The sequence below is a fragment of the Cuculus canorus genome, chromosome 4 (assembly GCF_017976375.1).
Source record: "Cuculus canorus isolate bCucCan1 chromosome 4, bCucCan1.pri, whole genome shotgun sequence".
Lineage (NCBI taxonomy): Eukaryota > Metazoa > Chordata > Aves > Cuculiformes > Cuculidae > Cuculus > Cuculus canorus.
Window position 1 is genome coordinate 11,174,473 of NC_071404.1, and position 24,655 is coordinate 11,199,127.

Here is a 24,655-nt window from a genome sequence, read left to right on the forward strand (position 1 = left end):
ACGTTGGGCACATGTGAATGATGGAAAGTGGAAGGAATATTTGTGGACCATGACAGAAAGAACTTGTTGCAGCTGGACAGGTTCTCTCCCACCCTGCCCTGGTTGTTGTGCTTGAAATTAGACAAAGAACCCCTTTAAAGCAGAGACGATCCTTGGGGTTTTTCACTATGAACAGTACATCATGCTGTAGGTTTCAGTGGTGTTAATCAGCATTTTCAGAACCTAGGTGGATTAAAGTGTGGAAGACAAAAGCAAACCTCTGATGGATGATTAAAGGTTGAAAAGCAAGCTTAGCTATGCAGTAGCGTCTATTGGTCCCAGGTCAGACCCAGCATCGTAACAGGAGAGACCAGGGGTATTTCTCTCTTGGACACTGTATTGTTTCCTTAAACTTGTCCTGATGATCCTCAGCCTCTGCAGCCAGCCGATTTTGGTATAGTTTTATTACCAGAGCTGTGTGGAGCCCAAGGTTAAGTGATGGGAGTTTCAAAACAAACCAAACCAATAAATTAATAAAATGAACGTGTCACCAGCTGATCCTCTTCTGACCACCATCTGTCCCTGGATCATGTGATGTCTCCCAGCTGGCCACCCAAGAGACAAACCATGCAAGATCATCATCGCAACATATGCTGCTATTTACACATTTTTAAAGGTAATAGTTGCTAGGCTGTCATACTAGTAGTTAAAAGTAGTTATTTGGAAGCTATGGGATTTTTTCTTCCTTCCTTTTTTTTTTTTTTTTTTAATTTTTGAGAAAGCCAGTGACTCAGCAAGTATTTTTCAAACAGAGATGTGCTCAGGGTTGGAGCAGTGGAAGTTCCTATGTACAGTATATGTGATCCACATCTCCTCTCCCATCCCCTTTATTCCATGGTATGCTGTTTTGCCTCTCGTTGTAAACAATCAAATAAGTAAAACAGAAAGAAGGACACGATATTACAAATGTTACTAGTATACCTTTTAGGAACATTATGTGCTCCCTTTGCCATCTTCAGGATGCAAACCAAGCTGTGCATTTTTAAACTATTGTTAAGATCAGGGATGCGGTTATGAGAAGACTTACAATTTATAGGATACTTAAGCATTAAGGATTGAGGCACAGAACATTTCCTGGGGATTAACGACTGACTGGGTGAGCCTCAGGCCATTAACCCCTGCCTGTCATTAATCTTCAGGAAATGCCCTGCAGTGAGGTCGTTATTGCTGTTATATGCTGAAACAGAAAATGATAGTAAGATAGGTCCGTGGTTTATTTATTTATATTTTACATGACACGGTTATATTGGGACAGTAGGAAATTACCATCTTTCTCTTTAGCTGGTTGTGCTGCTTGAATCAATGCTGTTCATGCATCTCATTGTTTTGTGGAAGATTATTGTCAGACTGAACACTGTAAGCAGGGACAGAATTTGGCCCGCTGTTCGTGCAGCATAATATTTAACACAATGAATAAGCAGTGCTTCTTGGGTAGAACTGCTGGCAGAATTTAGCCCTATATAGAAACCAGTTCAAAATGCTTGTTTTACAGCAAAGCAATTTATTCACAGTTCTAAGCATCTTGCAGCCTTTTTTTAACTCATTGAATAATCCTTTTAGGTTCCCCATAAAGCAGGTGAAATGCTTCTGCTGCAGTCCTAAGGCAGAACACAGACTGCATAAATAGCATCTAAATTACCAGGAATACAAAATACACATACAGTAATACATACCTACGAAGGCAAATTCATACTGACAGGACTGCAGTGTGTGCTTATCAGCAGCAAAACATCTCGGGGAAGGAAAAAAGTGGCTCTATATTGATATTGTATATATATTTCTCTCTATATTTAAACACTTAAATGCTATTTTGTGCATGTTTTTAAACCCAGATGCAGGCTCCTTTTTAATGAGCCTGCCTGCTTAAACATTTATTAGCTTAGAGATGTATAGTTTTCATAAAGCTGGCTGAAGCTTTTTGCAGAATATCTTTGCAAAAAAAAGAAAAGCTTTTTTTTTTGTGTACATGGCCTCAGTCCTTGCAACCTCCTAGAGAGTCTGTCAAGGCGCAACTTAAAAGCTCGTTCAGGCGACCATGACCCCCTGCTAGCAAATTGTCTGCCTAAAAGGTAAGGGAAAGCTAAAAAAAAAAGTAGAAACTTAAAAGTAGCTTCTCAAAGGCTGCATAGATTTTTTTTTTTTTTGTTAAACCTAAAGTCTTTAAAAGCTTTAATATTGATGGCCTGTCAACTTTGTCCTGATTCTTTGGCTTTCAGTTAAAAGGTTTTTGTTGTTGTAGCTTATGCAGTTGCTCTGTTGCTATGGAAACGTGACATCAAAATGACGTTTCTCTGTTTAAAAGCTTTTAACTAAATTCCTGCCTGTCAGATGTAGGCCCCATTTTGTGCACTCAAGCTTCAAGCTGTTGCAAAAAGGTTTCATATGTTCTGTTGTCATTCAAATTCTTTATCCACATATGCATGTCTTGCACTACAAAAAACCTAAGCTAAAAACTCAATCTATATTAAGTGTCCTCTTTTAAAACCCTTTTAGGTCAGTCAGCAATGGCTGCAGCAGAAATTCCCAGTTACATTGTCTCTTCTCAGACTGAGAAACACAGGAGGGCCAGAAACTGGACTGATGCAGAAATGAGAGGTTTAATGCTGGTTTGGGAAGAATTTTTTGATGAGCTGAAACAAACTAAAAGGAATGCCAAAGTTTATGAGAAAATGGCTAACAAACTCTTTGAAATGACTGGAGAAATTCGCCACGGAGAGGAAATAAAGATAAAAATTACAAATATGACATTCCAGTACAGGTAAGCTTCAGTTAATTCTTTTTATTTTAAGAGATTTTAGCAGGGGCAACGAAGTGATTTTTGCCTTTCAGAAAGAAGTTTCCTAGAAGAAATCTGTCGATAAAAGATTAAAGATTGTTCATATCGCTTTTAAAATTCTCTCTTGCCAGTGCTGTTACGTCATTGTTAATTTTTTTCCCCGCATTTCATGTCAAACTCTGGGACAACTTTGTTTCTTTGTAATTAGCTTGTTATGATGCAGAGGGATGGGAATGTATTTAGTGGGGAAAAGAGATTGGGGTGGTTTTTTTTGCTCTCTTTGCTGAGGGGTCTGATTGTGTTGGCTTGGCAGCAGCTCTTTGCTGTGAAACTCCTGCAGTTCGAAGCGGCCAGTGAGAGTCGGGATTGCAAAGCAAACTTTAAGGGGAAAAAAACACACAGAATAATATTTTTTGGTTTTTTTTTGGGGGGGGGGAGCTGAAGCTCCTAGGTTTTGTTCTAGTGAGTTGAAGGGTTACACTTCATGGGGCCAAGAATAATTGAATGTCTTATTACTGAGTGACACACATTGCTATAATTATAAGCAGCAGCAGCAGCGAAAGAACTATTATATCTGCAGAGAAAGAATCAATGTGCACCGTCAATATTGCTCCAAGGGGGAGGGGGTGGGGGGAAGGCGGAGGTGTCTACAAGGGGGTGATAAAGAACAGGCAGTGTCAGTCAGGAGGGGAAGTTGGCTTTAGGAAACGGGAGGCATTTGTTGTTTGGAGGGGAAAAAAATATTTAGAACTTAACAGAAATATTTGTAAACTCCCTCCCCCCTTTTTTTTCCTTTATTTCTTATCTCTGCGAAGCACAAATTGCTTCATACTGGAAATCCTGAGTGGTGATTTTAGCTGTGTGCTTGTAATGCAAGAAAATCAAATATGTGACTCTCTTATTTAATCTCTCCTCAAAGCTCGTATTAATAATAAAAAAGGTTATTACAGCAGGCAACCATGTTAAAACTGCTCGCTTTTCTGTAAGGCACCCTTACAGTATTTAATGCAGAGACTACTCATCAAATAGAAAACTAGGGAAAATCCTGTGAATGCCTTAACTTTAAATGTCTTTATTCTTCATTTGTATGATCCACAAGCAATTTCCCATAATATTAAACTTGCTGTTTTGTGGCAGATCCTAATGTCTCCAAAACGTTTTACTAACCCTGCTGTAGTCCTCACAATTTTCTTCACCCAGACTGTAGATGAGAAAGCTGGAAGCAGGATGAATTTTTGCCTAGCATCACCCAGCGATTCACACTCGGATGCAGATTTACAAGTCAGGAGTTGTTGGCTACCAGGCCTTTGCTTAGTCTGCTAAATCTGAAATCCTCCCTGCTGAGAAATACATCTTGTGGCACCGAGATTTTACAGGTGTCTAACAGCAACACTGTACAATATTTAATTGCCATAATTGCGAAGTGGAATAGTTATTTCTGTCAGCCTTTGTTCTAAATTTTCAGTATTGCCATCAGTCAGACCGTTTCAGTTTTTCTGATTAATGTTTTTACTTTAAAGTTGCACTGGGGGAAGAGAAGAATTAAAATCACTCACGTACATACATTTTCTGCGTATGTGTGGAAACAGCAATTTTTTGAAAAATTCTTTTTACATTACTGAGAACTTCTAAGATTCTGTTGCATGTTGTCATGCTGCTTTTCTATTTTGCTGTGCATTGCAGTTCCCTGATTATTGATTAAGATGCTAATTTAGGAGAGCTATTACATTTGAGTATGAAATGCATCTTGTTATTTATTCTTATCCAAAGCATGCCTTGCTTTCAAGGAGAGGTAGTAGTGAGAATGGGGACAAACAATAGCTATGACTTACAATTTCTAGTTTTCTGGGTACTTTTTGTTGGTGTGTGAGGATAGCAAACATTGGGAGGAAACTGTAAATGATGTGAGTTGCCACCGACTGCTGGTTTGCTGGGAGGCGGCTGAGTTTTAATCCACCTTCTGGTGCCTGGATAGCACTTGAGGAAGATGTTCACTCGCTCTATTTCTGAGCATCATCACTGCACTGTGGCATGAACTGGAATTGAACACCCTGAGAGTGGGAAAAATGCTCTATTTTGAGATATGTTGTAATGATTATGTAGAGTTAGTAAGCATGACATGGGAGAATGTAGCACCAGCAGCAGGAATGATGGGGGTGTTCTGCACCTGAGTTCTTCCCACCACCTCACAACGACTTTTTTAGGCAACTCTTTACTGTATTGCAAAGGTGCTGTTCTCTGTAGCCTTACTTTGATAGCAAGAAATTACCTGAATTAGAATGTCTAAACAGACAATAGTATTATTTAGTGATGTGCCACAATTTGTGTCCTGCAAATTGTTATACACATGTATATGCATGTATACATGTTTTTTTTTTGTCTGTAAAAGAAAAAGCAGTACTTGAATATTTCTACTAGTATTTTAACCAAGTTCAGTGTTAAAAATGACATGTCTTATCTTGGGACTTCTCTTGAAACAGATATTAATGACCTGAAACATTAGAGGTTCTAAACTAGAAAGCAGTGAACATGCTTATAATGGTGCTTTCCACTCTGAGGATCCCATAGCATTTTAAGATTGAACTCTATAAATATTGTTTTAATTATTTTGCTCAAGTGAAAGCCATTACTCATTGTGCAGAACAAGTCAGTCAGACAAACATGTACATAGGTAGGGGAGGAGTGTTTTTTTGTCAGTAGTTGTTGCAGCTGTTCCAGCTAATGCAACTATGTGCGTGCCTATGGTGGCACAGAGCTTGGTATGGGCTCACAGTCCAAGTAATCACCCTGGTCCTAGGTACGTTTGGATCTTATGTGGGATTTTCTGCTGCCAGGTAAAGTTAGTTCAGGTGTATTTCAGTGCACGTGACCGTCTGTCACAAAAGCAATTTTTAGGGTCACCGCATCCCATTCCTTCACATGTGAGGTAAAAACAATATTCAAATATTAAAACGCCATTATTTTATGTCATCATTTTCCCCTTGAGTTCTTGTGTTTACTTCTGACTGCCCTATATTTCAACAAGGTGACATGAGAATGAGAGGATGTTCAGAAAACACAATAAGGCTGTGGTATGGAAAGCTTCTTTTATGAAGATAATTGGAAAGGTTGTGACTCACTTGGAAAGAAGGCAAAGAAATATAAAGGAGTTCTAGAGGTGCATAAATATATACAGTACTATTTTTGAAAATATAAAGCAGATATTTCTTTTACTGTAATACAAGAAGTTATTTATGGGAATTGCAGGGCAAGTAACATAAAACTAGTAAAAGTCATATATATTTGTGTTACACTGCATAATAACCACGTGGAACTCATTACCACTGAATATCATTGACATCAAGAGAGTGGTGGGTTGTTTTATTATTATTATTTTTACTTAAGATTAGATGTATTAAATAAAAATACCAACATGGTTTGTTTTCAAATTAGATTGAATTATCAATGACAACAAGTTTCAGGATATTATTAGCTGTCAATTGGAAATAAAGCAAGTGTCCTTAGGGGTGCATATCCCCCCGAAACTGGTACATCAAAATGATTCTTGAAGTATTTACCACTGTCATTTGTCAGAAGTGAGGCAGCAGGACGATGGGCTGATCTGGGAGAGGTTCCTGTATTCCTCTGCATTCCTCTAGTCAGAGTGCATTTGGAGGAAACTATTCAAGGAAAAATATACCACAACCTGAAGTAATTATTACTGGAGTCTTGCTGTACTAAAGGACCATTTAATTGTAGAAGTTGGCTGTGTTGAAAATTCTGCACAGCACCATAGGAGGAAGGAATTTTTTTTTTTTGCAGGTGCATTTGGGTAAAATTCTGCTTTTAGGAATTGCAGTAGAATCTGAAATATCTGCCGTGGATAGATCAGCCACCAGGCTTTTAAGGTTCAGTTTCAAAGACTGGTGCAGTGAGCTGTGTGAACCTTGCTATTTATCCATCTGGGAGGGAGGAAGGACTGAGTCAAGCCTGCTGGAAATCAAAGTTAAGCTTTCTGATGAGCTGGTCATTGAAAGTTTTGCCGAGATTAACATGCCAGCTCTTGCAGTTTAGTATTACTTGGAATATGTGCTGAATTCTTTCTAACATGTAGGCTGCAGGGGACATTCTGCACATATGAACCTGTAATTAGTCCTTCTAAAAGGAAGCACTGTCCTGTCACCACTAATATGCTGATCATAATGTGTAATGGTGCAGTGCATCTGTTGTTATAATATTTCCACTGACATAATACACCCTGGCTTATAAAAAGGAAGCAGGGTTGTAAAGCTTGCCCAGCGGTCCCCAGTTTTGACTGATTCCTTCTGATGTTTAAAAATAAGAACTGTGCAAATGCAAATTTATTATTTTCAAAACCATCGCCCTCTGCGAAGCTGAGGAAACAGAATGCAGCTGTTGCTTTTTTATTTGAATCACAGTCAATTAATGTTAATGATTGGTAAATTTCAATCAGTCTCATGATTTGAATAAAAGACTGGTCTAATTTTTTATTTTCATGTGTACATGATAGCAATTAAATAGTGTTGCTTGTGTAATCCATTGCTATAGTCTCTGACATTAAGCAACTGAAATATTTGACCTCTGCCACAGCAAATTATATAATGTAAGTACAGCTAAATTACTGCAGAAAGTTAGATTTGAATATTTTACCAACTTTCTCTGTAATTTCAATAATTTATAGCAGATGCACAACTCATTACTGTATTTTCATATACATCTTGATTTCCTCACGATTGATTGGTTCATGGACAGTTGCTTTTTATTATTTATTTTGAAAGTTTTTCTCAGAAGCCCCAGGAGATGGATCTTGTATCCATTCCTTAAGGCAAGTAGTAATATCAAATACTATAATAATAATAAAAAAGCATTAGTGTTTTAAGCAAAGAAAAAAACAGGCAAGTTATAGATTGCTTGCTTTTTACTGACTAAGTAATGATAACTTCAAAAAATTCTTTAGAACAAAATATTGTAGTAATTTTATTTTAGAAGAGGGATTAATAGACACAGACAATAAAGTCTGAAGAAAGGTCAATGACAGCACAAATTACTCAACCGGTGCCTTGGTCCATTCAGTAGACCATTTTGGCAGTAGGATCTCAAAGCCCATGAATTTATTCACTTCTCTGCAATAAGACAAGAAACTACTTTTCAGATTGACTTAGTTGACAATGTTTTTCATACTTCAAATATTTGTCCATTGGAAACCTGACTCTGGTCCCTGAGTTTTTGGAGAGAGTTCTCAGTTGCCTCTGCTCTCAGCTGGATTTTACTAGAGCCTGATGAAACAGCAAAAGGTCCAGATAAACTCAGCATTAATTTATTTTGCAAGCTCTGGTGACTTTCTCACTTACCTCTGTTTCTTACCTAAATTTCCTGCCTGGCATGGTCATTCAGGTAGTGATTTGCCCAATTTCAAAGTGTTGAATGCTTGGTTTATCTTCCTTTGTAATTTCTTGACTATCCCAACCTTATGATTGTCCTCTTTCCAATTTTTTAATTTTTCATTAAAACAAGCAAACAAACAACCCAAAACCATAGACAAATAAAACAACAACTTTACATTTTGGATGCAACTAAGACCTGCTGTGCTGAGTTACAATAATGACTCGCTTACAGCAGTAAATACACCTTTACTTTCAACTTCAGTTCTGCCAGACTTACGCTTACCTCAATGCAAAGCTCTCAGCTGTCTTGCCACATTTTCTGGATTCCTGGTAGTTGTAGAAAAAAAAAAATTAAAAATCAATGCATCTTGAAACTTGATATTAATATAACCAAGTTAGCTATTTGTTTTGTTTTTACCATAAAGCTAAACCATCACCACTGCTCTAGTGAATGTTCTCCCTGTTTGCCTCCACCTGCAGCATTCCTACTTTTTTCCCAAAGGACTGACACTCCCTTTCCCCTTATCTTCTCATCTCTCCATCTATTTCATCTTTTTCTCTTTATGTATGAGCCAGATTCCATACAGGTAGATGGTTGCTTCTGGTGCTGCTTTTAGGCTAATGAAATTCTCTTGCCTTCCTCCTGGTAGTGATCCCTTTTTTTTAGCCCAGAGCTATAGTAAGCAGTCAGAAGCGGAAAAATTAGTATCCATTCAATAGTTTCAGAGCCAGAGAAATACCTGGGTTTAGCTGCAACTCTACAGCTATGTGGGCAGATAACACCTCTTCCTTCAAGATCTTGATAGTTTTATATGAAACAGGGTCTGGGTACAGAGCTGAGCTCAAACAAAAACCAAGAAATTGACATAATTGGGCAGAACATCTACTTCTGTGAAGTTTTCATAAAATCATAGAATAGTTTGAAGAATGGCCACTGTTGAATCCATTTTCAGAAAAGTTATTAAGAACAGGAATTAAGAGTTAATTAGCTTTAGAATCATAGAATCACTAGGCTGGAAAGGACCCACTGGATCATCGAGTCCAACCATTCCTAACAATCCCTAAACCATGCCCCTCAGCACCTCATCCACCCACCCTTTAAACACCTCCAGGGAAGGTGATTCAATCACCTCCCCGGGCAGCCTGTTCCAGTGCCCAATGACCCCTTCTGTGAAAAATTTTTTCCTGATGTCCAGCCTGAACCTCCCCTGGCATAGTTGAGGCCATTCCCCCTTGTCCTGTCCCCTGTCACTTGGGAGAAGAGCCCAGCTCCTTCCTCTCCACAACCTCCTTTCAGGTAGTTGTAGAGAGCAATAAGGTCTCCCCTCAGCCTCCTCTTCTCCAGGCTAAACAACCCCAGCTCTCTCAGCCGCTCCTCGTAAGACTTGTTCTCCAGCCCCCTCACCAGCTTCCTTGCTCTTCTCTGGACTCGCTCCAGAGCCTCAAGATCCTTCTTGTGGTTTACTTCGACTTCTGGGAAGATCACAGAGCAAGCCACCTTGGAAGCACTTTGCAGTCACATAAAGGAGAAGGTGGTGACTGGAAATAGCCAGAATGGATTTGCTAAGAGCAAATCACATCTGACTGACTTACTTGCTTTCTGTGGTTAAATGACTAGGTCTGTGCATGAGGATAGAGCAGTGAATGTTGTTTAGCTTGACAGTAGAAACTCTTTTGAGACTGTCTCCAAGAACATCCTTGTATCCAGGTAGGGATGTTCTACACCAAATGGGTGGACTATCAGCTGGGTGAAAAACTGGCTGGATTACTGGGCTCAAAGAGTGTTAGCTAATGGCTTGTACTCTACCTAAATGGTCATTCCAAGAGGAGGACTGCAGGGGTTTATACTGGGACACGACCTGTTTAATATCAACAACCTGAAGGAGATGGCAGAGTGCATGCTCTCTATTTTGCCAATGATGCCAAACTGCTGCAGTCTGCACATGCAAGAGTAGAGCTGCCATTCAGAAAGACCTAGACAGGTTTGAGAAACGGGCCAACAGAGGCCTTACGAAATTCCACAAGGACATATGCAAACTCCTAACCCCGGGATGGTCAACAAAGCACTTATACAGACTGGGGACAGACTGACAGGCTGGTCAGAAGCTCTGCTGATGACCAGTTGGGGTACTGGCTAATGCTACGCTAAATAGAAGTCTGCCCCTAAAGCAGAGTCAGGAGAATACCGGCTCAGAGCTTCTCCTGTCGTTTGTGGCTGAAAGCTTTGCAATCCTCAAGGTCCATGAAGTCTTAACGCGGCTGCTGGACTCTGCACTGGCATAGCTGAGATGTGTATTTAGCTATTTTGTGCCTGTGCTTGATGGGTATGTATATATTTGAAGGTTGTGATAGATATTCTCCGACTATGAAATTGCAGCAGCAGGTTGTGAATCATCTATGAAATTAAAATTTTGAATGCATAGAGGGCATAAAAAATATGGATGGCTGTGGAGGCTTTGCTATGCAGGGCTATGATGTGCATTTCTAAATAGCTGGAAAAGCTCATCAGACCTTGCAAAGATGAGAAAAAAAGAAGAATCCATGAATGGTTTTAAAATCTAAGCAAATCTTTCTGCTTTCTTTCCTCACTGGTGGATTTCTCCTCACCCTACAACGCCAGCTACTTAAAAGGAAGAACTTCAAGTTCTCACTTTTAGGTTTGGCACTGTTTTTATCATGTTTACATGTTATTTAATTCTATCCTTTGCAGGACCAGTGTGGGCAGGATGGATTCTGAGAAGGAAAAACCTGAAAGTCTTCAAGAAAAGGGGCTGGGCGAGGTGTCCAGGAATAGTTTTTATCCTTTTCAAATGGAAACCTCTTGCTGGCTGGGAGGATCAGATTTCATCCAGGTTTTTGTTCATTTGAATGAAATCTGGTCTATGAAAATAGAGCATTTGTCATTGGTCTTGCCTTTCCTGTTGTGTTCCCTTGATGCATTTTGATTTAAATTAACAAGATCCCAGCTGTAGAAGGCAAGTGAAAAGAAAGTTTGGGTTTCTAGCTGGGCACTGGATTTTCTTGGACATGTAGAATTCATATATACACTTCTGTTTCATATTTCTCAGGAAAAGTACATAAAAGAACAACAGGTACCAAGAGGGATAGCAGTGAACTTTGTGTTAGGACTGAATAACAGATCTCCTAATACGTTGCATCTGAAAGAGAAAATGATGGTTGATAGTCTTTTCACTGTCATGGTTTTGTGTATGCTGTTTATAATGCTGCATTAACCGGTTTTTGTTGTTGTGTTTTTATTTTTATTTTTATTTTTTTGTAAATTAATGAAATTCTATACTTTTTCCTACACTTATCTTCATTCTGTAACAGATGAACAGACATCTACATCTCATGGTTGTTACTAGGATGTTTCCTGGGCAATTCAGAGCTTTTAGGCAGTATTAGGAAAAGGACATTAATTATATTTATAGCCACTTGTATTCATCATGGAAAATAAATTTTCATTCTTCAAAGCATGGAAGGACAGGGCTGCCCATAGTTAGGTAAAGGCTGTGGTGTGTTGCCCACTCAGGGTCCACTGTCAGATTGGTTACTCTGGCACTCCGTATGGGGAAGAAAAAATATTCTACAGCCAATATAGTACTGTTTCCATTGTAAACTGTAACATTCCTTATTTGTGTTGAATTTTATTTGGACTTTACATGCAACTTTGAACTACAGGTCAAAACTAGGAAAAGAAACTGAAAGGCTTCATTGGAGATCGAAAGAAAAAAAGTGTCTCATTTTATTCTCATTAAAAGCATGTCATTTGACCCCTAAACGTGACTAGAACAATTGTCTTGAGATAGAACATCTGTTTGAAAACTACTTATATTGGAAAACAAGCTTTAATGTTGTATGCCTTTTCTTACAGGAAACTAAAATGCATGACTGACAGTGAAACTGTGGCACCTGACTGGCCTTACTACAAAACCATTGATAGGATCTTATCCAAAGTGACAGACCACAGTGATGTGAAAATGCATGAAAATCAGCAACCAGGTCCTTCTACGTCACAGACGGAGGCCTCACAGTCTCCATCAGCTAAGTCTACACCGCTGTACTTGCCGTATAACCAGTTTACATATGAAGGAAGGGAAGAGTGCTTTGAAGATGAACATTCAGAGAGCTCATCAAGCTTACTATCTTACAAGCTGAGGTAGCATCTCTTTTTCCACCTCCCTTGTATCTCACAGAACGAACTGGATCTGCTTTGTAAAGGGGACATCCTAGCATGTTTTTCTCTAACAACTGTTGTATTTATCCTGTAACTCACAAATGAGAGAGAGTTTTCCACTCTCAGCCACTTTGCTGATTTAGGGCATTTTCTTTATGCAGTAGGGAGCAGGAGGACTGGGCAAAAAGTCATATAATATTGCCAAAACTCAGTACGCATGCCACTGCTCACATGAGATAGAGTGTTTGTCCTAGGAGTATTGGAATGTTCGAGAGAGTCCCGCAGTGCGATTGGAGATATAACATACTGCTTAGATTTTTGGCTTGCTCTAGTTTTGCTTTTGGTATGAGTATGAAAAATTTCTGGCTTCAGCTACTATTAAAATGGTGAAAAGATGTAAATTAACTATTTCTGTGGACACTGAAGTGCTACTCGGGCAGTTTGAAAGTATATTGAGACATTTTAAATACAATTGAGGGTGTCACTTTTTCAAAGTAAATGCTAGTTGGAGAATGGAAATGTGTTTCCTATTTTGATAAGATTGGACTTCCTTGGAAAGCAGCAAAAAGGCAGGGTTGTACACTTGATACAAATTTTAGTCTTTACTGGTTTCATTTTTCATCCAGAGTGGTGTGAAATAACAGTTTTCTGGCAGGAAAAAAGTTGATCCTATAGATCCTTATCATGAGTCTGTGAGACTTTAACCATAACAGTAAAATTATCTGTCAGTCATGCAACTGAGGTGGTGTTGAGCTGGAAGAAGAACCAATCAGTGAGTTCCAGGCCTACTTGGGGATGAATAAAATCAAGGTAAATTCATTCAACCATTCAAGAAAATAGTTCTCAAATAGCTGGTTATTGTTTAAAACTTTTTTTTTTTGGCAAGTCAATATGTATTATGGTGTATAATTCTTGAACTTTTTGTTGCTTGTTCACAAGCAACAGTTTTTTTTCATTGTAGTTTATTGTAAGTAGTTGACATCCCTGATACATAATCTCTCCAGACTTTGGGATTTGCAAAGATCACGTTTCTGATTCAATATCTTCTTTCCCAATTCATAGTTTGATTTCCAATAACATTATTTAATATTTAATTTGGTCACTTTTCTGTAAACATGAGGTATAGTATATTCACTAGACTATTTGATAACATCAGACCCTTAAGCCAAATATTAAGCTTAGGGACACCTCCAAAACAACACAGATTTTGTACTATAGGTGATCGGTAGGCAAGGACAGTGGTCACCACACCAGATTTCATCACAGGGCATAGACAAGCCCTGACAGAAGTCAAGCTAATCAACCACAAGAACATATCTATTGTCTTTACAATGTGCAGGTGGACTCCCGAGACGCTTTCATTTGCAGTTAAAGAGAATTTAAGCTGCTCTAACTTAGTTGTCTATACAGTGATAAGATCTGGAAAATTAAGGTTGTCATGTACTTTAGCCAGCTTCAAGTTCTTTGGTTCCTTCTCCTTCTCCTTCTCCTTCTCCTTCTCCTTCTCCTTCTCCTTCTCCTTCTCCTTCTCCTTCTCCTTCTCCTTCTCCTTCTCCTTCTCCTTCTCCTTCTCCTTCTCCTCCTTTCTCCTTCTCCTCCAAGGGAATTACCTAACCTATTCTAGTAGAAAATATTCTAACTTTACTTGGCCGATTTAGAAACAGCAGATCATTTAAATCTAGCCTCTAATGGCACAAGCTGGCTTTTGACCAGTTGTGTGTCTGTATGGCAGGTAATGACACTTTGTCCTTGCAGTAGCTCAGGTTGCTGTGCTGCAGCTGCCTATTAAGGATGGCTGTGCAACAGCATGTGGGAGCTGTAAGAAAAAGCAGGTCAGCCATCAGTGTGGTAGGACCTCCCTGGAGGTATTTAAAAGATGGGTAGACAAGGTGCTCAGGGACATGGTTTAGTGGTAGATAGGAATGGTTGGACTCAATGATCCAAGAGGTCTTTTCCAACCTGGTGATTCTATCATTCTATGACCTCTGTAATACATTGCTCACTAACATACAAATGCAGCTATGCTCTCACAGTCTCTGCAATAAAAGAATGTTGTGCAGTATAATACTGTGCACACCATTTAACAGCAAGACATGTACATATTCACAAGTTCAAATACAGTTCTGCTGTGTTTAAGAAAAGAAAAATTCGAGCGCTAGGTAGCCCTTGAGCGGCTAATGTAACATTCCAGATGAGCATCACAATCAGATTAAAAATTACAAGGCGCCTGTGATATTAACGGGGCAGGTATCTAGGAGGAGGAAAAGTGGTATTCTGGTAAACATAGTGGGTTTTGAAAAGCTTGTACAGTGTTGACCTGTTTAGTTTAGCTTGATGAACGAGAGAAGAGTAGGGAATCCTTTTGTGGCCAGAAGGAAACACAGTGCTTGGTAATGATATTAGATGGGTTAAAATCACTTATTGCTGCCATAATAAGGCAGGGAAGATAATTCTTTTAGGCTTACTAAGGGAAAGCTATGAACTGAGAAGCAATTTTCAGCTTAAGCAGTTAGTGTGTCATCCTGTATTTTAAAAAACACTTTGAAATAGTCAATGACAGAAAAGAAATGGCACACAAAATTTGGAGCCATCTTTGCTTTTTTGTAAATGGCCTTGCCTCTAAATGGTACATGGATGATCTAACAGAGTCAAAAAAAAGGAGCTAAAGACAATACTGGGATTTGAAATTAAAAGAACATTTGAGGTCCTTTATTTACCTCTCAATTTTTATACTTTATGGCTATGCAAAACAATTATTTTTTTAAAGATGTAGATATATCCGTAACCAAAATATAGATGCATTTTGCAGCTGTGTATTTTACAACTGTATATTCCTTATTTTTCTGTGAAGCAGACTATGCACAGATCAGTCAAGTGTGCAAAAGAACACTACTCTATGGGATATTTTCTTCAGTAATAAAATTCATGATGTTATAGCAGCAATGGATAGTGAAAAAAACCCCTCAAACAGTAATTTTTAAGTCCGCTTTTAAACTTCTGAAAACTTTATGTTATTCTCTTCAGCTCTCAAACATAGCTTCTGAGTGTCAGCTTTGTAGTTTCCACAGTATCCTTGAACATAGCAGGAGTCTACTTGTCTATATAAATTGCAACTTGAAATAAATTATTGAATTTAATGTTTAGCTTTCCTGACGGAGAAAAAAAGCCAAGATTTATACTTCAGTGAACACATACATACTCTGAAGCTAAAAATAGTGGAAACTGGGTTTCTTTCAATTTTATTTAAAATTCTTTGAGTTTGGGACCTTCTTACAAAAAAAAAATTAATAGATAAAATTAATTTCAATTTTTGTTGCAATTTGCAGATGAGAAAAACTTTTGGAATCCGTATTTCCCTTTAATGGGGCACCTGTTATTTGTTTAGAATTGTTCTAATACTGCTCTTGGGCTTCAACGAAGCTTGTGTTATACTGCAATATCCATAAAACATCTGACAATAACATAATTATTCTATTGTGGTCAGATAATATAACACAATGAGGTAGAGTCTTGTACTGCAGCTTAAAGTTTTAAAATCAAAATTCCTAACACCACTGTAAATGACTTTTTATCTAACTGAAAACAGTGCTTTTTCACCCTGAGGGCTGCTTTATAGCCTTATTTTAATTTTTAAAGTAAAGACAGAACATAATTATACAAAAGCTGAATATGTTCTGCCATTTTTATCTTATTGAAAAAGGGGGTGAAAGAGTTACTTTCATAGATCAATAGATTGATAAAACCCCCATATCATCTAATCTGGCTTTCTGTTAAACACCATCCAGGTATCTAAATACAATTATTCTGGAGCTCAGAAATGTTATGGAGGGGTTTCTGTGACACGCTTCCCTTCTGCAGAGGACTGATGCCCTCAAGAGCCCCACGTCTCTGTTATCTTCCAGTTCTTAGTTCCTATGATTTGTTTGACTCTAGGAAATTTTTTACTAGACACCCAGTCAAGATTGGATATATTCAGAAGGTGGAGAATTTACTCTTCTCTATAAGGCTCTGTTCCAGTGATTAATCTCTTACTTGTTAATTAATCCTAAAGTTGTGTACCATGACCATATCTTTGGTATTTTTTAAATTTTAAACATAGATTAAATAAGTCAGTACAGGTGGTTTACACATGGAGGAAGAGTAAGTATTCTAATTCAGGAAACAATAGTTTTGGCAAAGCCTTTAACCTTTCTGAAATTATACCATGGCTATTCAAAATCTGAATAGGTACCATCTACAAAGAAGTTTGAGCTTTAGGCAATGCGCATTATATAGTGCATCTGAACTCATCATGCCGACTTGTTATCATAGCAAGATGCTTTGCCGAGCTCCAAGCCATTTTTGTGGTTCTTTTCTACACTTAACTTCAAGGATGAGCCTCATTAATTCTTAAGTGCATTTGGCTGTATTTGAATGAGCCTAGTTTACCAGAAGATCCAGCTTCCCTGATCCTCAGTCCTCAGATGCTAAAGATCTTTGTGCCATTTCTAACATTAATATTACTTATTTCTAGATCATTGTTAATTATTTTCCATAAAGATGTGGGTTATGGCGGTCTACTCAGGTTTGTACATAACCAAAAAACCACAACCAAGTCAGAAATAGATGCTGAGAGCCATAAATCCCAGAAAGTGATGGTACTGGAGACCCTGATGTAGTCAGAAAGGAAGAATTATTTTTATGGTTCTGTGGAAGTAACGCATTTTGGTAAATAGATTACTCTTTGTATTCAACTGCTTCATTAATTATTCACATGCATATCTGAAATGAGCCTTACTGGGTAAGTGTAGGTAATTAATCATGGAACTTTTAATTGAACAGTGAATTAAATTGGTCTTAGATAGATAGACAGCAAACGCATTTGAGATTTATGTAGTATCTTGCCTAATTATATCTAGAGGTTTTGCTTTGTCCCCGATAAACACAGCATTTCTGTTCGGCCTCCTAGATGAGAGGGAACTCTTTCCCTTGTTTTGCTACATTTGAACCCTGCCTGTCTCTTTTAGAGCATAGCACCAAAATAGCTTTGCAAGGTACTGCTTGGAATGTGGTCCCAATGTCAGAACTCTTCCACGCTTTGTTTGTGAGGTCAGGGGAATATCAGTGCCAATTCTCTTGGAGGTTCCCTGCTGTGGACACTTGAGGCCCAAGAGTATCAGCAAGTTGTATTTGAGGTCCTGGATTTCCTAGATCCCTCTTTCCTCCAGATCTCAAAATCTACCTTCAGGGACTAAGACCGACAAAGAGTTAGAGATGCTTCTTTAGCAGAGGCTGTGGATGCTGTCAGGATCTGTTGCTGCACCCCTGTTGTCACAGAAATGTTGGCTGCCCAGGAATGCCACACGGATATGCAGCAACAGGAACTGATTGGTATTTGGTACAGCAAACGCTGGATGCTTCTTAAGCTGGTAGCTATGCCAAACTAGGCATACTCTAGCTCTAACCGTGCTGAACCAATATTCCTGTTCCTGCATCCCTCTTGACTTTCTGTCATAAAAAGTTATTGCCATGGAGAGATCCATCAGACATGCTGCCTAGGAGATCTAGAACTTCTCAAGAAAGATGGCTCAGTATCTGGGGAAACACTTCACTATTCAAATAACTCCTTCAGGCATCAGTGGATGTTTTACATAATTTCATATTGCTGAGCATTCTTTATTTGTAAAGCAGATTTTTTAGATCTTTGCTTTGTAGACCCCTTCTTGAGAGCATTCCTCCAAGACCTACTCTGCAAGAAGACAGGATTGAAAATTCCAAGTGCTTACTGTGGACTTACGAGTGGTCATAAAACCCTCTCTTTGACAATCACTATGGCTGGAGAGAAAGGGAGATGTTTTATTTTGGTCTTGATTGGAATTAAAAACTAAATGGCAGCCACAATTGCCAAGAAAGTCACACAATACTCAGTGCAGCACAGTACCATTGATATGCCTTGGATTTTGTCTCTAGTTCCTTATTAAGGTCTATTCTTATCGGGGCTTACTTTAACAAGGTGCAAGCCCCCTAGTGGCTCTAGAAGCCACTTTTACCTGTTCCAGAGAAGAGGTTTTACCATGGCTACTTTCTAGTACTGTATAGGGAAAAGAATAGAGATTCATTGAGTTTCCAATAAATAAATCCTCTCTGAAGGCAAGTTTAAATTCAAAAGGTGACTTTGGCTAAAATGATACCATCATTTCAGAAAGTTATTTGTTCTGCCTCCCGGAGAGGATACGTTATTTGTGAATGTCAGTGCAGTGATGACAACTTTGGAATAATGGATTCAGTGTTGTCCTTACACGGCTGTGGACCTTTTCCACTTGCTTGACCTCTTTAAGAATCACATTTCAAATCATTCTTGCCCTTAGAGTTAATAGAGAGCAAACAGAATTTGCTGTCAGCCAAGACCCATTCTTGCAGGGTTGTCTGGCTGTGATAATCTCAGTGATCAGTTGCAAGCTTTACCCATAGTTGAAGCAGAACAGCATGTATTGATTTTAGGCACATTTGTTTTATAAAATGTTCTATATAGAAACTGCCAAGGTGAGTTTATTTTTGTATACCTTCCAAAGTTTTGTTTAGGGTAAAGATGATGCCTTCTCCTTTCTCTTGGCATCATTGTAGCAGTGTAATGGTCATAAAGCTCTTTGAATTGTACAAGTAACTTTGAATTCTTGGACAATCTGAAAGCCAGTGTTCCTTGTTCACCATGTTAGCGTACATTTATAAAGGAAGATTGTCATTCTTTCTTACCTATGCACAGGGGGACATCACATTCAAATGACTAAACAGTACTCAGTTTCCTTCAAGACCAATTCTAAATTTTTTTTGTCTGAGATTTTAATAGCATTTCATTTAATCTACTTGTTCCTATTCATAGACTCCCCCTTTTTGGGTCATTACATTCTTAAATGTCAAGGGGATTGCATAGTTTTGTTATGTGTGCCTTAAGTCTTCAGGCCTTTAGGATTGTTTCTCTAGCTGAGAGATCTGAACCTCACAGTCACTGTTGCACAAAGCCTGTCAAGTAGGATAAAAACATGCATGAAATTATGCTACAAATCTGCCACAACCGAAGGACCTCCTTCTTCTCTCTCCTTCTTCACATTAATAAAAACACATTCCTCAAGAGGTCAAGTTATCCGTGTTCAGTGATATCTTGAAATCTGCAAGGTGTTGACATGGCATACTACTCATAACTGTGCTATCACACCGCATTTCAGAACACAACTGACATTGCTATTCATCTGGAAGGGCTTGAAGACTCATTGTCAGATAACTTTGGTGTTGGGGAATCCACTTTGGAGTTCAAAAAGTGCAAGTGAGCATGCAGACTGTGACTTTATGTTAGAAAAGAAGTTAACCATTTGTAACTGGAGGTTTTTATGATGTGTAGTTCACTTATGCATTTGCTTTCTACTTGCCTTTTTCCTCCTTTGCAATTCAGCACGCTTCTTTCTTAGATTACAGGTTAAGAGAAACAGCTCTATGTGTATGCGTATGCCATTTAGGCTGGTTTTGAATTCATATGTTGAACTGTCACCCCAATTAGGACAGTTAGAACTATATATCTTGAGACCACTGTCCGTATTCCTAGGTTTTTCTCTCTTTCTTCCAAAACAGAAACTCAGCATGATGTAGCATAGAAGAAATTCTTAAAGCATTACCCCAATGGCACATGACAGTTCTACAGATTTCAGATGAGTGTGTTCAATTTGATACATGTTTGTCCAACTTTCATACCATGAGAGAGCTTAGAGACATTCTGCTAGAGGAACACGAGCAAGACTGGATACATAGACAGCCTTGGAGTCTGTGACCGGGTGTTCTTCAGAGAACAAATACTCTTTTTGAATTTCAGAATAATTTTTAAAAATATAAACAGCAATTATTACTATATTGAACATATAGCCTTGCCTTTGTCTTATGGTGAAAATAAAACTAGAGACAGAGGGTTATAGTGTGCTTGAATTGTCCGGTAAAAAGTTAGGAGTTTGGAGGGAAGTATGGTTTGTTCTGTTAGCTATTCTACTTGATACAACTTGTCATTAACCCAAATACGAGAAGAAAGTAGCCGTAGTATCCTGTGTTTGTGACGAATACATTTGATTGATTAGAAAAAATCATAAAGTGCAACTGGCAAATGCCTCTAAAAGCAAATATTAAATATGATCAATCTGTGACCTGAAAGAAAAGAGGGAATCTCGCAAGCTGCATCCTGCTAAACTTTTATGTTGTTTATAAAGTTTTGTGATGGAATACATAAATAAGTGGTCAGTGCAACTGCTGTGTTCTCAGTACAAGGGCAAATTCTGAGATTATTATGCTGTAGTGGGAAGAGCCTTACCGATGTGATGCTTTAAGAAGTAAGCTGTAACTTACCGCCACACATAACACTGCAGCTTTTTCTCCAGATGGGATGGTTATTGCAGCTTTTGACTTAGAGTTCTAATGGCCAGATGAGCAAAATTTCTCTCCCAATACAGTTTATAAATTCAATATGTAAGAAATATCAAGATTAAAAAGAAAAAGCCTGGTATTCTGTGGGGAAAATTCTTATTAAACCCAAAGAGATTTAAATTAATTTTTTTTTACAGTCTGTAACACTACAGAATAATACAGTAAATACTTACGTTTTGGCATGAACTTGAGAGGGAATGTATTGGAGAATACAGTGGAATTTAAAAAATAGGACTAGGTTGTGGCTTGGCCATGAATGTAGTATAGAACGTTAGGTGCTAACATAGTTTATTTTTAATAAATGTGAGTTTAATTGTTAATTAATATTCACATTTCAGAGCTGAAGAAAGACCTGTTAAGAAAAGAAAAATGCAAAGCTGCAGCTTCCAAAAGAAGAAGCTAAAATTAATGGAGGCCATGTTGGAAGAACAAAAGAAGTTGAGTAGAGCTATGGAAGAAACCTGTAGAGAAGTACGCAGGATTCTGGATCAGCAAAACATCATTCAAGTTCAAAGCTTACAGTTACAGGAGAGAATGATGAATCTATTGGAGAAGATGATCTCCAAATCTAACGTGTAATTTCCTATGTGAATGCCTTTGAGATTACTATTGACATAGATATCCCTTTATTGCACACCATATGTGTGTATGTTGCCCTATTCCCAGGTTTTCCATGGAAATTAAAACCCTAGTGTAATCTTAGTTAAGCAAAGAGAACAGATAATGCAGGGTGAGAACTATCCAGTATAATGAAATTAGTGCAATATATGCCTAAATTGAATTATTTTTATACAGAAGTGTTAAGGGATGAATAGCTCTGGGAAATTCAGTACTATTTATGCCTCGATCAGGTATTGCTTTACAAACAGTGGTGGTGTTTATTGCTTCACATCAAGGACTATAGCTTGACCTGTTGTAGAACGAAATAGTACATTTCTAAACATGGTAATTGCATCTTAACTTTGCTGATGATTAAACCCTGTTTTGAAATACAAGCTGTGATTGTACAAGTGACCTATGGTTCTTGTGAAGAGCTAATTGGGACTATGAGATAAATAATTTTAAACTCCAAGCCTGATACGTATAGTACTCTAAAGTATTAGGGTAAAAATAGTCTATTCAAATACACTTTTGATATAAAAAGAAACCCCTCAAACCACCTTACTATATACTTAATACTAACATGTATAGAAGATACTTGAATTTGCTTTTGATATTAAATGTTTAATTTTTTTCATTATTAACTGGAATCTGTTGACTTAATGAACAACCAGCAATGAAAACTCTCATTTATTCTCTATCACAAAAGAAACATATTGTAGTGTGTGTATATACATATATATATATAATCTATCAAATGAAATAAAGAAAGAGAAGAAACACGTATCATTGCTGAGCAGATAGTATGCTTTGGGACAGTGACAAATGCTAGGAGAGACAACCATGGTCAAAGGTTTTTAATTCTTAATTGCAGTGTAAAGATCTCCTATACCGATGTGCAAAATATAGAGATGGAAGTCATGAAGAACATTCAACACCTCTACAGTAGTATTTGCTGGTGGAGCTGCTGGGGTATGTAATTAGATGTTTTAAGGTGTGGTCGGTGAGGCAGATCGGCGTTGATACACCACAAGAGGGAGCTAAAGGCATAAAGGATTGTATTTAAATCCGTTCGATGAGGGACCGGCAGGTGTCTGGCTCTTCAATGAAGTGTGACATCGACATAACCTTTAACATCAATTCTACAATTTGTCAGCTGAATTTCCTATACACAACTTCTTTTTGTGTTCTGCTTGAAATACACATTTCTGCTGCTTTCAATGTATTTGTGAGGCTGAAGGTTAGATTAAGATACAGAAGTATGAAAAGTATAGAACTAATGTTAGTGCTGGCAACTCGGGTTATTTTCCATTCACACCGTTAAATACGTCCCCTCTTGAAACTCTGTTTTTGAAGATGTTTGCATTTTCCTGCATAAATTAATGTACTGTTGCTTAAGCTAATGTTAGCTAAACTATTTTAAAACCCAGGCCAAAGCAATTAATCTGTAATTACGCTTGGTGAACAGGATAATGGTTACATACCAAGCAAATTAATAATATGTGGAAATACTTATTAGAAGATTCTGCAGGTATGAAGACTAAGAATGATTAAGTATGTAAATGCGTCCCATTCCTACAGAGTTTAATTCACAATAATAGGATAATTCAAATGTATTAGAATACTGAACCTGCAGAAAATGGTGGCTGCTGAAGTATAAATGAAATAGCTTTCCTTCACTCCACCTTTTCAACAGAGATTTGGTGACTGGAAAAATGGCAAGTGTCTGGTCTGATCCTGCAAATATAGGGTGATAGCTGACACTTAGAAAAAGTGAACTCCAAATAATTTTGTGCATGCAAATTGAATTAGTCATATCTCAAAGAGAATCCTGAAACATTATATTTCTGCCTGCAGAACTACTGGTAGAAGTCGGACTGTTTCTATGTCATAATGTCATACAGGTGATCAGAAAATCTGCAAGAGCATTGTCATACGGGCATGTAAGAGAGAGTGAATACACGTTCAGTGCTTTGTCATGGTTTTTCACATTCCAAATGTAGATGTGTCACAGATTCAGGTAGGCTGATGTATCTATGTTGTAGTGCTTCCTGACACTTTAACCTATCTGCAGTAAATTATAAAGTAACCCTCTCTGACTCCACGGGAGTTAATAATATTTACCAATATTATCTACTTGAACTTTACAGCAATTAAATCCAATTAATAAGCAATAACAATGGCAGCATATCTGAACATTGTACCATAGGGTAGGTAACCCGTCTCCTGGCATGTTATGAGAATTGTAACTCCAGAGCTGTAGGAGCACAGGAACAGAGGAAATCCACTGCTTCCTTGCATGCTACCACAAACAACCCTGTTCATGTAATCTCTTTTGTAACTGTGTGGACCTGTAGCTTAAAATGAATAAGGTGTTTTGTCCCCAGAATTATAAGGAGACCTGCATTACAGATGGGTGAGCTGCAATTTAGAAGATTGCTTCTGGGATTATTCCTGTTCAATACATACCAATTTCTTCTTGTATCAACACTGTGATTTTGCTGTGTTCTGTAGCGTTTACTCTTGAGAGCCAGAGGTCATGTCCCATGCAGCCCTTCTTCAGAAGAACAATACTCTTTTATAAGGTAGGGATTATTCTAATGACTGTTTTGCTAATTTTGCTCTTTGAGTTCATCCTTTTTAAAGATGAATGACCATAATGATATACAGCATTCTAGATGAGACACTGGACATTGTCTTGCATAACTGCATTAAAGGAAATGGTGTTTTCTGGAGGTTGTCACATTTTATTTCCATATAAAACATCATTTTTTTAAAGTTCAATTTTAAAACCTCATCTCTCTAACAAAAGGCTTTATTCCCATCCTTGCAGATTGTGTGTTCTGGCTTTGACCAGAGAGTAAACACAGCACTGCTGTAGACAAATATAACTAGTTTCATGCACGACAGAATTTTTCTAATGTTCTTTTTGACAACAGACTGAAAATTCCATACCTACCCATAGTTTCTTTTTGATTCTGTTTCATTTGTTTTAGTAAAGGCTGAACATATAGGTTGAGTGATTTTTCTTTTTTTTTTTTATAAGGTTTCTCATCTATTTGGATAGTTAGCTGCAGGTAAAGCTATTTGAATGTCTGAGGTATTCAGACTAATTGCGACTTGAAAGACTTGTCTAAAATTAGAATGCGTGGTAGAGTTCCTGGTTTTACAAAACTGAGACACTGCTGCTGTGTCTGTACAAGCGGAGAGTTTAGAGTGTAATAAGCATTCACGGAGAGC

At 37.9% G+C, this 24,655-nt stretch overlaps 1 protein-coding gene across 6 annotated transcripts in view; it reads left to right on the forward strand.

The window, feature by feature from the left end:
• Window positions 1-24,397, forward strand: part of MSANTD1 (Myb/SANT DNA binding domain containing 1) — a 55,937-nt gene extending 31,540 nt beyond the window's left edge. For 2 of the 6 annotated variants that reach the window (XM_054064544.1, XM_054064543.1), the window contains 3 exons: window positions 2,533-2,797; window positions 12,074-12,358; window positions 21,154-24,397. In XM_054064544.1, the coding sequence (XP_053920519.1) occupies window positions 2,533-2,797; window positions 12,074-12,358; window positions 21,154-21,394 (791 nt within the window). In that variant the 3' untranslated portion in view covers window positions 21,395-24,397. Of the gene's footprint in view, window positions 1-549; window positions 656-1,004; window positions 2,109-2,195; window positions 2,415-2,532; window positions 2,798-12,073; window positions 12,359-21,153 lie in introns of those variants that run through there. The other 4 variants (XM_054064545.1, XM_009564627.2, XM_054064547.1 and 1 more) reach the window with 4 other exon arrangements.
• The last annotated feature ends 258 nt before the right edge of the window (window positions 24,398-24,655 follow it).